Raw genomic sequence first — 13295 nt, 5'->3', positions numbered from 1 at the left:
AGATTGACTGCATGAATTTATCTTCTCCTACTCCTAACATCCCTTACTAAATTAGAAAAAAAAAAAGACTCAAATAGATGGTCTTAGCAACCATCTAAAGAAACTAGAAAAAGAGCAAATGAAACCCAAAGTAAGCAGAAAAAAAGGACATAGTAAGTATCAGAATGGAAATCAATGAAATAGAAAACAGAAAAATAGAGAAAAATCAGTGAAACAAAAGCTGGATTCTTTTTTAAAGAAGGAATTACATAATAGTGTTCATAAATTTTTAGCCAGACTGATTAGAAGAGAGAAAACACAATTACTGATACCAAGAATGGGAGGATGACATCACTAAAGAAAACTATATAAAAGGCTAATGAGGGAATGTTATTAACTTCCTGCTAATAAATTTAACAACTCGGATGAAATAGTCAAAGTCCTTGAAAGACCACCAAAGCTCACCCAGGAAGAGATACCATTTCTTCTATATAAACTCTTCTGGAAAATTTGAAGAGGTAGAAATAGTTCCTAATTCATTCTTTGAGACCAACATTACTCTGATACCAAGACCAGATCAAGAGATTATAGAGAAGTATAAAACAATACCCTTTAAGGCAGATATGAAAATTCATAACAAAATTTTAACAAATCAACCCAATGCTATCATTATAAGGATAACACCTTAAGACCAAGTGCAGAATGCATAAGACCAGGAATGCAAAACTGGCTTAACATTAGAAAATCAAATAATACAATTCTCAGTTAATGGACTTTAAAAAACACAACAACACTGTATGATCATCTCAACAGATGCAGAGGAAGTATTTAATAAAATCCAACATCTATTTCTAATATAACTCTCAACGAGCTATAAATAGGAGAGAACATCCTAACGTTGATATCTAAGAGAAACCTAAAATAATAATGGTGAAAGACTAAATGTCTTCTTCCTAAGATCAGCAACAAGTTGCTTGTACTACTTGTATTAAACACTGTACTGGAGGTTCTAGCCAGTGCAATATGGCAAGAAAAGCCAATAAAAAGCATCCATATTGGAAGGGAGCAAGTAAAAATGTGTTTATTTGCTGATGACATGATCACAGATGTAGAAACTGATGCAATCTACAAAATAGGTACCAAAACGAACTAGTGAATTTAGCAAAGCTACAGAATATAAGGTCAATGTACAAAAATCAACTGAATTTCTATACACCAGCATGAACAATCCTTTGTAAATATGGGAGGATCTGGAATTTATACACTGCTGGTGAGAATATAAAATGGTACAACCGCTTTGGGAAATAGTTTGGTAGTTTCTTAAAACAAACAAAAACAAAAAACAGCTAAACATACAACTACAATCTGATCCAATCATTTTACCACTAGATTTTTACTCGAGAGAAATGAAAGCATATCCATACAAAGATCTGTACATGAATGTTCATAACAGCTTTATTTGTAATAGCCAAAATTTGGAAACAACCCAAATACCCATCAATAGGTGAATGGATAAACAAACTGTGGTATATTTATATAATGGAATACTACTCAGCAATGAATAGGAATAAACTATCAAAATGATGAATTTCAAAATAATTATGCTTCAAGAAAGAAGCTAGTATATACTATATGATTCTGTTTACATAAAATTCTAGAAATTACAAACTATAGTGACAGCAGATCAGTGGTTGCCTGGGGAATAAAGGAGTCAAGGAAAGGTAGGAGGGAGGAACTATAAAGAGACACAAAGAAAATTTGGGGTGTGGTATGTTTATCTCAGTTGCATGAGTTTCATGGGTGTATACAAATGTCAAAACTCGACAAGTTGTATACTTTAAATTTGTGCAGTTTACTAAATTTCAATTACAATAAAAAAGAAACAAAATCTTGAGATAAGAAATTAGTTCATAAAAAAGAACAACACAATATGCAAAGGGAACAAAACAGGAAAAGGCTCTCAGAAATCATAAATGTGAATATAAAAATAAAGAAGTCAAGGGGCGTCTGGGTGGCTCAATCTGTTAAGCACCAGACTTGTAGTTTCAACTCAGGTCATGATCTCATAGTTTCATGAGTTTGAGCCCCGCATCTGGCTCTCTGCTGGCAGCACAGAGCCTGCTTGGGATTCTCTCTCTCTCCCTCTCTCTCTGCCCCTCCCCTGCTCATGCTGTCTTTGTCTCTATCAAAATAAACTTAGAAAAAAAAAAAAAAAAAGGAAAGAAGTCAGTAAGAAAAAAATATCCCAGCAAGTAGAACACTTTGCATAATATAATGGATAAAGAGAAGACCCTAAGAACTTCCAGAGAGAAAAAGACAGTTACACAAAAAGGAATAAAAATTAAATTAATAAAAGACTTCTTAACAAGAAGACTAGATGTAGGTCTCCAAAATTCTGAATAAAAATGATTTTCCATTTAGAATTCTCTACCAAACTACCAATCAAGTATGGCAATAAAGACGTTTTCAGATACGGAGGGCCGTCCAAATTTATGTCACACTTTCTTAGAAATTCTCAGAGAAGGTGCTCCACCAAAACAGATCAAGAGGAAGAAATAGGGGTCCAGGAACAGGAGTCAACTGAGGAGAGCAGCAAAAAGAAATAACAGGATGATAGCTCTGCAGCAAAGCTGGAGAACAAGCAGTATAAATTGGAGCAGAAGGACGCAAGGCTCTAGGAAGGTCTCCAGAAAAAATTATTAAAGGAATTGATAGATTACTAGGTATGTTTGTGCATTTGTAGAGGGGCACAACCCAGACACACAGACAACATAGATAAGGATAGAAACTGCAAAAAGATTAAAGACAAGTTAATTTGTAGTTTAAAAAATAAATGAGGTAGGGGCACCTGGGTGGCTCAGTCACTTGAGCATCTGACTGGCTCAGGTCATGATCTCATGGTTCATGAGTTCAAGCCCCACATCTGGCTCACTGCTATTAGCGCAGAGCCTACTTTGGATCCTTTGTCCTCTTCTCTCCCCTGCCTGTGCTCGCTCTCTCTCTCTCTGTCAAAAATAAACATTAAAAAAAATAATAATAAATAAAAAATAAGTGAGAGAATGAATTACTCCAGAAAAATAAATTATTCAAGAAAATGAAACTATATAGTGCTTGGCTTGGCAGTGAACGATATTTACATAGTTGTAATACTGATGAATACTTAACCACCATAAGGGCAGCTACTCCCAGAAAACAGAAAATAACAAGTGCTGGGAGTGCAGAGAAACCGGAATCCTTGTGCACTACTGGTGGGACTGTAAAATAGTACAACCACTATGTTAAACAGTAAGGAAGTTCCTCAAAAACTTCAAAGTAGAACTACCATACCATCTAGCAATACTTCTGGGTACATATCCAAAAGAATTGAAAGCAGGGTCTTGAGGAGATATCTGCACACCCATGTTCACAGCAGCATCATTCACAATAGCCAAGAAATGGAGGCAATTCAAATGTCTATTGAAGGATGAATGGATAAACAAACTGTGGTATATACATGGAATGGATTATTATTCAGCCATAAGAAGGAAGGAAATTCTGACACATGCTACACCACGGAGGACATTATACTAAATGAAATAATCTAATCACAAAAAGGTAAGTGCTGTTTGACTCCACTTATATGAGGTATCTAAAATAGGCAAATGCACAGAAACAGAAATTAGCATGGCAGTTACCAGGGTTTATAGGGAAGGGGAAAAGGCTAGTTGTTTTATAATGGGTTTGATAAGATAAGAAAGTTCTGTAGATGTTTTACAACAATGTGAATAAACTTGACACTACTGAACTGCACACTTAAAAACTGTTTAATTGTGGGGTGCCGGGGTGGCTCAGATGGTTGTGTCTGACTCTCGGTTTCAGCTCAGGTCATGATCTCACAGTTCATTGAGTTCAAGCCCAGCATTGGGCTCCATGCTGACAGTGAGGAGCCTGCTTGGGATTCTCTCCCTCTCTCTTTCTCTGTCCCTCCCCTGGTCACGTTCTCCCCTCCACCCCAACTCTCTCTCTCTCTCAAAATAAATAAATAAACTTAAAAAAATGATTTAATTGGTCAATTGGTATTACTTTTCTTACCATAATTAAAAAAAAGGTTAATGGGGTCATGTCAGAAGACACAGGAGCCCACTTGGAAGGAAGGAGTCCCCACTGGTCAAACTTGAGACAAACAGAATTTTAAAAAGTAATGACTATATATAATGACCACTGTAACATTAATTTTTAAGAATCTATGAGGTAATAGTGATACTAAAAAAATCTTTATAGAAGAATGGAAGGTATTCATTGCAAAAGAAATTATATTAGAAATTATTTAGAAAGTGAATACTTTCTATGCAATTCTCTGTGTAGTAGCTGTTAGGCAAGGATCATCAATGAATACTAAAACAATTAAGAATTGTTGTGGAACAGGATATTCAAATGATACCAAAGCAACACCCACAGATGACTTACTAATTACAAAGGGGAAAATGCACCTTACAATGGAAAGATATGACAGTTAACACTTGAACAAAGTGATCAAACTTAGCATCACTATTAGAACACCATGCCAAAAAGAAAAAAGAACACCCTGTTACTGTGTGGTGTCCCCTAATCTGATAAAGATCGAATACATAACAGTGCCTATGAATTATACCAGTCAAAAATGCTTACTCTGAATCTAATCCCTCCTCCAGATCCAATTTCCAATATATAGGAAATACAGGGGATAGAGGAACAAGTTAAATGACACCACAGGGAAACAATCAGACACAATTCAGAATGTGAGACAATCTACAAAACAAGTGACCTAGATTAAGAGAGACTAAGGAGACAATAATTAAACACGTGAACCTTGATTCGATCCTGTTTGAACAGTTTACAAGAAGACATTTTTGGGACAACTTGGGAAACTGGAATATAAACTAGATACTAGATGATTTTTAAAAATCATGATTAAGTATATATTTCCAATAAACATAAATAAAAAATGTTTAACCTCACTAATTATTAAAACAAAATATGTTAAAATTTACCTATCAAATTGGTGACAATAAAAATTAATACATTTTTTGGGGGGCAGGACAATCTGGTAACATGTAACAGAGGTTTTTAAAATATTTATATACTTTACCCAGCAATTCCACTTCTAGGTATTCATCCTATAGAAATAAGAGTTGTACATAAATATTTATTGACCAGAATGTTCACTGCAGCATTACTAATGAAAACGGGCACAACCTAATTATCCAAATGGAATAATAAATTATATAATACTTTCTAATCATTAAAAATCTTAATTTGAGATAATTAACATGAAAAGGTCCTTAGAAGACATTAAGTATATGGAAGAGAATAGTTATTTTTTGTGATCCCAGAGGGCACAACTAGGAACTATCACTGGAAACTATAGGGAAGTAGAGTTTGTCTCAGTGTAAGGAGTAACTTTCTAACAATCAGAATTTTTTAAACAATGAATGGCCTGCTTCATGAGTTAATGAGTTTTGTGTTATTAGAATCCTAAGCAAAAGCTGAATGGTCACTTGGCAAAGATATATAGAACAGATTTATATGTTAGGAGATTAAAGAGAAGATCTTAATGCTCCTTTTCTACTCTAAGAACTTATAATTCCATATAAAGTTTTCTATTAGCTGGAATGTCAGGAAGGAAGTAGCTGGTAATTCTTTGTAAATGCTGTTAAAGACTCACCTGGCATTAAACTAAAAAGAGATTATATTTATATTAGAATACTGGAGTTGAAGGATGACTTGTATTATCATATTCTGTATCAATAACATACACATTATTGAGAAAGTGAAAGAACATTAACCCAATGGAGAGAACTCAAACTGAATTGACAGGAACTACATTACTAATTTCTCTGTTTCTAATAAAGAACCTGGAGAGTTATACTTTTCCAAGGTGAAATAGCACTTAACATATCAAAAAGGACAGGAGGCACTATATGCTTCCTCTTTTTGTTTCTGGCTACTCTTTACTTCATATATAAATAGAGGAGGAATAAAATATATTCCCACTCTCCTCTGCAATTTTGTACAGAATCTTTAAACTTTGGGTGCATGAGTAGTGGGCAGTGGGAAGTAACACAAAAACATGGTATCACACTGGGTTCCTGGCAAGCAGAAGCAAGTGCTAGAGGACTCTGAAATTTTTAGAATAAAACTGGTGATGATGGCAATTCAAAAAAGAATCCCCTAAAAAACACACTTAAAAAATAATAATAATAACCTTTTCTTATGGATATTTTCAAATACACACCAAAGTAGAAAATATAGGGGTGCCTGGGTGGCTCAGTTGGTTAAGCATCCGACTTCAGCTCAGGTCATGATCTCACAGTCCGTAAGTTTGAGCACTGTGTCGGGTTCTGTGCTGATGGCTCAGAGCCTGGAGCCTGCTTCAGATTCTGTGTCTCCCTCTCTCTCTGCCCCTCCCCCTCCCACTCTGTCTCTCAAAAATGAATGTTTCAAAAAAAATTAACAAAAAACAAAGTAGAAAATATAATGAATCCCCACATAACTATCACTCAGCTTAATTAATCAACATTTTGTAAAAGTTGTTCCCTCTAATTTTCCAGGGTTTTGGCTTTTTTTTTTTAAGAGTTGAAAACAAACACCTGACATCATACTACTTTACCTATAAAAACTTCAGTTTGAAAAGGTACCCTTTCTTGCAAATAATACCAAGTATTCAATAAATGTTGGCTGCCAGGTACTGTTAGTGGCTAGGTACTGTTCTGTGCATTATACTTGTGCTTACAAGTATTAATGTTCACATATGCTAAACCTCATTATTATACCCATTTTGCAAATGAGAAAACTGAGTTTTATTGGCTCAGGTCACAGAGCCAGTAAGCAGTGGAGTTAGGGTATGAACCCAGAAGTTAACTCTAGATTAGACTTTGCTCTCTCAACCACTAAAGTATGCTGTCTTTCCCCTATGCATGATATTCTAGCTGTTTCTTATGGGATATAGATTATTATGGTAAAGTGGGAGAGGAACTGCTAAGTGGGAAAGAGACTGGAAAGACGCTGTAACATGAGTAGCTGCTCATTGCTTTTCTTGTGAAATTTTCTCTTCTAAATGCCCCAAACGAGAAGGGAAATATAATTGGGTATCATCAGTGTGAATTGCCTAGGACATAAAAGAAAGTCACCTCACAGAGGGAAAAGCAATGCTCAAGTCTCTTCCACAGAGGTTAAACACACACAAACTTCTTTCAATCTGCCCCTCCAGTTAATGACCCGCAGCGAGGGGGTCTGGGCCGATGGGAGAGGGGTGTCTCTAGTTCCACCAGACCTTTAAAATGGTTCAAACAAGGGGCACGTGGGTGGCTCAGTTGGTTAAGCATCTGACTCTTGATTTTGGCTCATGCCATGATCACACAGTTCATGAGTTTGAGCCCTGCGTCAGGCTCTGTGTTGACAGTGTGGAGTCTACTTGAGAGTCTCTTTCTTGCCCTCTCTCTCTCTCTAAATAAATAAACTTAAAAAAAAAAACAAAACTTTAAAATAGTTCAAACAAAGAGATCTCACAAGCAGAGGGCTGAGCCATCAGTACAAGCAGTATTTGATTCCTTAATGAAGTCTTTGAAGAAAAAATAAAAGGACCTGGAAAAAAAACTTCTTCTGGCTGATGCCTCAGTTCCAAAACTACTAATTAAAGATTTGTTTTAAAAAAAAAAAGGGATGGGAGTAGTCTCCTCCGAATCTTTGGTCAAGAATTCTCCTAAAACTCTTCCTAGTAATTTATGACAGATCTTAGAATAACAGAATTATTTTCCCCATGGAGCCTACCTAGGGTGTCCTCCACTCTCCCCAAACACAAACAGAAGTGCTTCTTCCTTGTTCCTAGTGCACGTTATACATAATTCTCTTAGAGCACTAATCAATATTGTGGTATAATCATCTTTACCTTCTCTGGACTATCAATCCCTAGAAAGCTAGGACCCTACTTTGGTCCTCTTTACATTTCAAATTCCTAATCTTCAAACCTGGCACCACTGAAAATATTTGAGGAAGATTTGCTAAATGAATAGAGAAAGAAGCTGAGGATGACCAAATATGGAGTGATATTTAGGAGAAGATAACTTTTATCAGTACCTCTCTAACCTCAGCCCCTTCAGTATAGCCCGCAAGTTCCCCTCCCTTTAGGAGTTTTCCCACCAGCTACTAGTCCAGGATGAATGATAACAGGGCCTATATCTTTCGAGGGCTGGAGAAAGAATCCGGCCACTTTGCTTTGTAATAGCTTTTAATGAACTAGGGAGAACTCAGCTTGAAGAATCTGGAAGGTAGTCAAAACCTTTTAGGAGCTTTTATTCAAATGCAGATACAGAATATTATTTGAAATGCCTGCCTTTTTACATTTAAATCCTGAAGGAAACAGGGAAAATAAATAATTCTATATAAAACACTAGTGATTACTAAGCAGCCCTTGGTCATCCACTTCTATTTTTCAGACAAAAAAATTCCCTATCAGAAAACTACAGGTCTGGTTACAGCCCTCAGCCATGGAAGACGCACTCTTCACATAGTGGTATGAGTCTCCTTGGACCCCTCTCTAATACAGGTTAGCCAAACCACTTGGGGAATTATTTGGTTAGGCAATCTTTTAAAGTAAAAATCTTTGGGTAAAGAAGTTATCTTTCTCATCAATTTTAGAAAATTCAAAATAATCTCCCAGTTTAATCTATATTACACTGGAAAAAAAAAAAGAAGTCCCATCACATCTTTTACATGCCATTCTCTGATTACCATGTTACCTTGGTTAGTGTCCTTTGGGTGTTCTATATGAGCAATGACTTCCTTGAGATAACTTTGCTTCTGCTTTTCTAGATCTGATTGTGAAAACGTCGGAACATTAGTCCTTGAACAAAGCAAACCGGGAGGAAAAACAGCCCATTAGAACCATGAGTGTAGTGTTTATAGAGAGAAGTCATATATTGCTGATCAGTTAGAACAACTAACTTTCAGAGGCAAAATACTCTTTAAGATCCAGTGACAGAAGACAGTGTTAGTCACATAGTATAAAGCTGAAATCAAGTATGGAGTTGAGAAAAAAAGGAAGATGAGAAACAGATACAACCTCCTGTTAACAAGGCATAGGAAAGTGAAGATTATCCAGTCCCCAGAGAAAGTAAGCACTTGTTGAGTAATTCAAGGTTAATCAAGAAATAACTTCACAGAGCCACAGAAAAACTCAAAGAGATAAAGACCAAAAAGAACCAGCTGGGTGTGGCAGTTAGAATACTGGTGACCTTGGCAAGAACAATTTTTGGCCCTTGCTCATCCTGTTTGCACTGTACTATGGAGTCAGTGGATTAGAATATGGAGATAATAAATTCATAACTGTTCTAAGTAGCCTGACGGCTCTTTGGTGTAACTTCCACTGTAAGTAATTCACCAAGTTTCCCTCAATTGTGCAAAGAAAACAAAACAAACAAACAAACAAACAAACAAACAAACAAACAAACTGGGATTAAGGATAGCAGTCAAAGGAAACTTTAGCCTTATTTCTAATACATTAAAAAGAATTTAAAGCAGAGGAGAGCCTGGGTGGCTCATTTGGTTAAGCTTCCGACTCTTGACTTCAGGTCAGGTCATGGTCTAGTGGTTTGTGGGTTTGAGCCCTGCATAGGGCTCTGTGCTGGTGGTGCAGAGTGCTTGGGATTCTCTCTCTCCCTCTGCCCTGTGTGCTTTCTCTCTCTTTCAAAATAAACTTAAAACAAATTTAAAGCAAAATAAATATAGTATCTGTGTAATAAAAATTTTTTTTTAATCCCTTTGTAGGGAAGTCAATCTGACTCAACCTAAAAAATAGCTCTGCTATGGGGCGCCTGGGTGGCTCAGTCGGTTAAGCATCCGACTTCGGCTCAGGTCATGATCTCACAGTTCGTGGGTTTAAGCCCCGCGTCGGGCTCTGTGCTGACAGCTTGGAGCCTGGAGTCTGCTTCAATTCTGTGTCTCCCTCTCTCTCTCTGCCCTTCGCCTGTTCACACTCTGTCTCCCTCTCTCTCAAAAATAAATAAACATTAAAAAAAAAAAAAGCTCTGCTAATTGAAAAGGCCCATGTAGAGACACTGCCATCTCCTGGCAACAAGAGAACAGATTGTAAAGTGACCCAAATCTGCAACCTCTACTAGAATTTTCCCTCAAGGACAGCTGCATTCAAGTTGGAAGAGATGACTAAATGATCTTCTACATAGTTGTATTTTAATGTTTGTGTTCAAATTATTCTAACTTCCTATCATATCTGTGACCAGGCTTCCCCATACACAGGAAAAGAAATCTTACATTTATACAGTGTTTTCACTAATAGGTCTTTCTGACTCTTCAAAATAACTGTGAGAAACAGCAGGGAAGGCATCATTAGCCTCATTTTGTTGACAAATAAACATAGATTATTTGACTTGCCCAAGGTTAGACAGCTACACGTTAGTGGTCCCAGAACTTAAAGTATGCTTACTCCTGGTGCATGGTTTTATTCCACATTAAGGGGAAATGGAGGAGCGGAAGACAGAAATTGAAGAGAACCAACAGAAACCAGAATATTATCATACTGTTACCTTCTTTTGGCTTGCAGAACAGGTATGACTTTGCCTAGTCTTCTCTCGTTGACTTTCAGCTTCCCAGAATCCTTGTCAAGAACATCCTGCTTTCATTCAAAGCAGAAGATAGTCATAAAAAAAAAAAAAAAAAAAACTGAAAACACCATTTACAGACATATTCTTAAACTATAGGCTACAAAGGCATATTCCTGTACCCTACTGTGTAACAGGCACTATAGCAGATGCCTTAAATGAGATAATAACTAATTTTAAGGAAAAGAAAGAAACCCTAAGTTGTATGCCCATTTGACAGGGAATCAGGCTTAAAGAGGTTAGGTAAATTGTTGAAGATTTTTTAGCTCTTCAGTGGCTGATCAGGTGCCGTATCTCATTTAGCATAGCAACCAGAGATTGAGACTTAGGGTTAAAACCCCCCAAAAAGGAAAAGTAATAGTAATATCATCATTATCTTAGTAATTAGCCAATAATAGCAATTTAATATTATATACCAGTTGCCATAGAGACATTATTTAATTAATCCTTACCATATATGTGTGAAGTATTATTTAGTCCAATTTATAGATAAGAAATATGAGAGAACAGAGAGGCTAAATAATTTTCCCAAGGTCACAGTTCTAGTCAGGGTTCAAATCCCAATTTGTTTGATGAATACAAAGCTTTGCTATACAGCTTGTGAATGAAAATAATTTTTCTCTTTACCTTGAAAAAATATACGTACTTTGTTTGATGAACTGGAAACAATTGGAAACGTCATTTCACAATTTGATTTATGTGATCCATTTTTCCAGGATGACCCCAAATGAGGAGTCTCTGAATTGTCCAAGATCTGAGAGAATACAGGTGTAGGTTTCTTACTGTCAGGCATATTTTTATCAGACACAGTTTGCTGAAAGTTACTGTCTGGAGAAGAGAGTGGGGGCATATCCCAAGCAGAATTATTGGGACTGATCCCTTCAGATTCAGTGCAGAGTTTGCTCTCATTTGGGCTAAGACCATCTTCTCTCATCTCTTCCCCAAGGGAGGAGGGCTTTTCAAGATCTTTGGATAAATCAGTCTTGTCCTTATCAAGCACAGCATCACAAACTGTTGGATTAAATGGTGCAACTGTTACTTTTACAAGATTCTTTTCTAGTGCAAAGTGTCTGTTTAACAGTTTAGTAGGAGTTGGGCCATGACCAACTGATGTACTTAGTTGAGGTAGTTTTAAGAGGCCAGGGGTCTCAGCTACTGGTCCCAAGGTGTATGATGAATTTTTCTCTTGGGAAGTATCAAATAGAATTTGATCCCCTTTCCCTCCCTTCTCAACGTGACTGCTGTCATCTTTAAGCAACCCTCCTCCCCAAGAAAAGTGCTCATTTGATAGGTCATCATCCTTCAAGAGCTCCTGAATATCTTCCTCTGTGAAACTGAAATGGCCATCATCTTCTTCTCCCTCAGACAGATCCAGCAAGGAGTCATCCAATCCATCCTCATCCGAGGAACCCCATGAAAATGGGGCACTGTCCTTAGGCAAGAGAGAAGTCCCAGAAGACTGTTCAGAGGGCACTAGTGAGCACGTCATATCTGGAAAAATAAGAAACAGTTTCACCGAGGTACAGGAAATCCCTATATCAACTTCTGTTTTATAGAGTGGTAGTATCCTAATATTTCAAATTCTTTGCGCCATGACTTATAACATGAGAAAGAATTTTAAGATATTTAACCTTACCAGAATCATGGAAATACACATTCGAACAGTGACATGCTTTTTTTCCTAACAAAATAGTAAAAATTAAGATGTCACAATATCTAAGTTGGTAAGGATGTAGGAAATAAGCGCTCTCACAATCAGAATAAGACCATTAAGTCAGCACAATATTTTGTGGAGAGTAATTTGCAATACCATTTGACCCCACAATTTTACTTCTGGCAATTTTTCCTACAGTAGTACCTATACAAATGCACATCGATTGATTTATAAGGATGTTCAAAGCAGAATTATTCAAAATAGCCAAATATTGGAGAGAACCTTAATGTCCATGACCGGAACTATTTAGTGGAATCATGGTACACTCATTCTATGGGATACTTTACAACTATTTAAAAACACAATGAAATAGATCACTATATACTAGCATGGAATAATATCCACAACATAGAAGGAAAACAAGTATATATTGTGTAAAATGCTTGGATTTTCAGTTTACACTTTGAAAAAACAAACACGTATAACTTTTAAAGTTAAAAAAAAAACTTTAAGAATATAAGAATTGTCTTCCATACTGTGTGGAGCTGCTGGCGTGATCTCTTTGCCACGAGACCAAATGGAAAAAGGTTTCAGCTCCTGCTAGCTGTTCCTTTCAGGAGACTTGTCAAAATGATTGACTCCCACCTTCCTGCAGGCACAAAGAAAATTAGAGGATCTTCTCATCACTTTCAACTCTGCTAATTACAAAGTCAACTGTATTATGCTTTAAGGTGCTCCACCTATTAATTTTGATCTTGATTTTTTTTAAATACCAGAAAGTTGGATTTTGAGTCAAGAACATCAAAGAAAAATCTTTAGAGGGAAAATTATGCAACTAAGGAACTAGTTTTGTTCCTCCCAACAATTTGTTCTTTCTTGAGAATTATCATTTGCTCCCGTAAGACGAATACTGGCTTGGGAGTCTTGAGACCTTGCTTATAGTCCTGGTTCTGTCACTAACCAGCTGTAATAATTTGGGCAAGTCACTAAATCCCTGGATTTGTCTCATTTATAAAATGGGAAAGGGG

At 36.5% G+C, this 13295-nt stretch overlaps 1 protein-coding gene across 9 annotated transcripts in view; it reads right to left on the bottom strand.

The window, feature by feature from the left end:
• S100PBP (S100P binding protein) overlaps nucleotides 1-13295 on the bottom strand; it is a 47377-nt gene that overhangs the window by 17789 nt on the left and 16293 nt on the right. For 4 of the 9 annotated variants that reach the window (XM_015070266.3, XM_015070265.3, XM_027059773.2 and 1 more), the window contains exons 2-5: nucleotides 12804-12916; nucleotides 11260-12104; nucleotides 10539-10627; nucleotides 8736-8839 (exon numbers count right to left, since the gene is read on the bottom strand). In XM_015070266.3, coding sequence (XP_014925752.1) covers nucleotides 8736-8839; nucleotides 10539-10627; nucleotides 11260-12102 — 1036 coding nt within the window. In that variant the 5' untranslated portion in view covers nucleotides 12103-12104; nucleotides 12804-12916. Of the gene's footprint in view, nucleotides 1-5086; nucleotides 5115-8735; nucleotides 8840-10538; nucleotides 10628-11259; nucleotides 12105-12803; nucleotides 12917-13295 lie in introns of all 9 variants that reach the window. The other 5 variants (XM_027059775.2, XM_015070267.3, XM_015070268.3 and 2 more) reach the window with 3 other exon arrangements.

The sequence above is a fragment of the Acinonyx jubatus genome, chromosome C1 (assembly GCF_027475565.1).
Source record: "Acinonyx jubatus isolate Ajub_Pintada_27869175 chromosome C1, VMU_Ajub_asm_v1.0, whole genome shotgun sequence".
NCBI classification, from domain to species: Eukaryota; Metazoa; Chordata; class Mammalia; order Carnivora; family Felidae; genus Acinonyx; species Acinonyx jubatus.
The sequence above is the reverse complement of the archived record's forward strand: the minus strand, read 5'-3'. Positions and strand labels throughout refer to the sequence as shown.